This window comes from Batrachochytrium dendrobatidis, assembly GCF_000203795.2.
Source record: "Batrachochytrium dendrobatidis JAM81 unplaced genomic scaffold BATDEscaffold_8, whole genome shotgun sequence".
Taxonomy (NCBI): domain Eukaryota; kingdom Fungi; phylum Chytridiomycota; class Chytridiomycetes; order Rhizophydiales; genus Batrachochytrium; species Batrachochytrium dendrobatidis.
Genome location: NW_006281106.1, coordinates 1,230,694 through 1,233,735, shown reverse-complemented (window position 1 = coordinate 1,233,735; position 3,042 = coordinate 1,230,694). Strand labels below are relative to the sequence as shown.

General features: G+C 40.0%; 2 protein-coding genes across 2 annotated transcripts; both read right to left on the bottom strand.

Annotated features, from left to right (window-relative positions):
• Nucleotides 1-203: 203 nt before the first annotated feature.
• Nucleotides 204-476, bottom strand: BATDEDRAFT_89962 (uncharacterized protein; the record flags this gene model as incomplete). The annotated part of the gene is made up of 1 exon (XM_006680052.1): nt 204-476. One exon carries the CDS (start codon nt 474-476, stop codon nt 204-206), a length of 273 nt encoding a protein of 90 aa, XP_006680115.1.
• Nucleotides 477-540: 64 nt separating this feature from the next.
• On the bottom strand, nt 541-2,636 carry BATDEDRAFT_89961 (uncharacterized protein; the record flags this gene model as incomplete). The annotated part of the gene is made up of 5 exons (XM_006680051.1): nt 541-1,261; nt 1,369-1,472; nt 1,604-1,830; nt 1,980-2,074; nt 2,491-2,636. 5 exons carry the CDS (start codon nt 2,634-2,636, stop codon nt 541-543), a joined length of 1,293 nt encoding a protein of 430 aa, XP_006680114.1.
• Nucleotides 2,637-3,042: the final 406 nt, after the last annotated feature.

Genomic DNA, 3,042 nt, shown 5'->3' with positions numbered 1-3,042 from the left:
CCAGTTGAATTGAGTCCGGTCCGAGCAACTGTGCAAACAACTGTGCGAGTTGCAGGATGTTTGAGATCCAACAAAACACTGTGTTGCACACAAGTTTGCGAATGCAGATTGTCAGACTTGACCATCAACTCGCAGTATAAATTGCGTGTACGACAGTTTACACGCTTACCCATCAACAATAAACCCACATAATCAGCAAACCGTCAACGAGCAGCCAGTTCAGTGGTTGGGTTGATGTTTTTTGTTGGAGTTTCTGGATCAAACTTGACCTGGTTTGTACCGAGTTGTGTCATGACTACAAGTTTGACAGCAATAGATTGATCTACTAATAATCTGATCGTGTTGTTGATTGTATGGATGTTGGTAATCCGTTGCAGATTGATACGGAATGTGACCAGAATACCACAAAGTTTATTGAGTGTGCACATTGCATTCGATGCAAAACGCAATAAACAAATGCGAGTTGCAGCATTCATTCAAGGTTCGACACCAGTCGATACAGCATTGACCACAATGGTATTTATGTCAACAATTGCACAATTACGGAATAAGTCGATTGTTGCTTGACATTTCGTATCGACAGTCTGCGTGTGTGTGCAACGTGCTGTTGTCGCATATGAACAACTTGGATTGACTTTGTGGACAAAACACAGTCACTGTTGCGGTGATGTTTACAGTCGTGGAAATGGTTTCGAATACCACAACTGGTATAACAACTGCATGTGTTGGTGAGCAACCAGAGTCCAGTTTGATCAAGATCTGTCCCAGTAATGATCGAATGACACTGTCGTGTTTGGTCATCATGACAACAATGTCATTGGTTTGGCTCTGCGACTGACCAAATGCGCTAGTCACAGCGATCAGATCAGTTTTCAAGGATACAACTTGCATGGTGAGGTATTTGACTGTTTGTCGCATTTCGTCCATCGATGTGAAAAAGTCAACGTTTCCAATCGAGTTCATATTACCTCGAATTGCCCTGCCAGTAGTTTGGATTGGACTGATACCACGCAAATTGTTGGTCTGCGTGTACACTGACAAATCGCTGTTGATCAATCGCATGCACACAGATTCAGTTACATATACCAGTCTAGTTGCATCAAACGCAGATGCACTGTTTGAATCAATCGAGAGCACCTCATATTTGTCACGGATACGTTGGGTGGTCGAGTAAACGGTACTGGTTGATTGATACGGTGATCTTGCCATGTTTTCAGCAATCATGAGTTTGGTCCAGTCACCACTGCAGAGACTGCAAACACTGAACAGGATCTGGTTGAGCACCGTGATTGGGTCTTATTTTTGACTGTAATAGATGTTTTGTTATCAACGATTGTTGAACCAGAAACTTGTAACTCGCGCACATACTCACAGAGACTGATACAATCACTCAGTGATGACATGGGCTGCCACACTTTTGATCTATCAGCTTTTCCAGGAAGCTTACTGCTTGTGTACTGCATCTGGTCAGCCTGTCAAATATAAATGGTTGACACCAATAAATAAAACATTAGTCAACCATAACTATACAGTTATATCAATCAGCACAGCTTGTGTAATTTCAAAGCTAAACCCAAGATTTATACTAATACAACCAACTTACTTTATACCGAGTTTCAAAAGGCGGTTTGTCACACGCCAAAACCCGTTTAGCATAGCTGTATGACAGCATAGATGCTTGAGCATCGGTATAATGCTCAACGGGTCCTGATGAATGGCCAGTCACTGCTGAATCTGGTGCAATGGACTCTGCAGTATATATGGTTGATACTGTAGAGTCGCATTGCTTTCCAGACTGCAGTATCCTAGCTGCCTCAATCAGGGACGAGACTATAATGTAAATGTTTTAAAACAATCCATCAGTCAATATAATCAGTATAGTTACCATCAACACACTACAGCCTAAACAATCCACAATACATGCATGTACATGCATTCACATCCAAAACTCGTGAGAAATTGATACAAAAATCACACACTTGGTGAAGCAGGGATTCTTGGATCATTGATTGTACTGATTGCACTGATTGGGCTGGATGTATACATATCAGTATATATGTTTTCCTGATTTGAACTAGTCAATCACAACATTACAAAATTATGCACAAACAACAGTAAAAGTTTAAAGTAGCATTCAACCCATTGTCTCATAAATCAAATTATGCATCAACCAATTCAATCCCAAATAATAATCAACCAGCACATCATACCAACCAACACAAATCACAATTGATACACATCGAATGACGTTCAATGACATTAGATAGCATCAAAAACAGTCAAAATCATTACCATCAAAGTCGCGTAGTCGGAGTCGAATCAACAAAATTAAATTCGGCAACGTTTCGAGTCCATCCCAAAATACCGTAAATGCAATCATCAAATCGTAAATAATGCACATGCAAGTAAACAGTCATGTTAGCAATGTGTTGTGTAACCAAACTACAATATTCAGATGCACAACTATAATACAAATACTGTACTGCATACCTTTCTGGATTCATGCTTGCTTCGGCAAGATGTGGTGCATTTTCACAAGCATTGGTTGGTTGGGGAATAGTGTTTTGCACACTACGGCAAGACTGTTTTGGAGAATCAGCCGATAGGATGTTGAGACGGGACCACAGTGAATTCATTATTGGTGTTGTAGGGTGTCAGGAAATGGAAATGGAAATGGAAATGAAAAACGAGTTGATCTCGAAACTTGATAACAATAATATGGGTAGCAGTTGTAATAGTTGCAATAGTTGCTGCAAACTAATACGTTCAAACAAGTAGTGTGTATGACTGTTTAACAAAATACACAAGGGAAACAATCAGATCTGAGATTTGGATCAATAAGTGGATGGACAAGTATCTCCAATACCAATCTAATTTCAGCAGCACAATAGTCGGCATTTTTAATGGGTTTGGTAATCCAGTCAATTTGATCCTCCCAGAAACAGTGAAATGATGAATGAGGCAAATACATGCCATATTTTGACGTCATTTCCTGTATATAACCACGATAACAATCATTGATGTCAGTCGAGTCAATCAGTT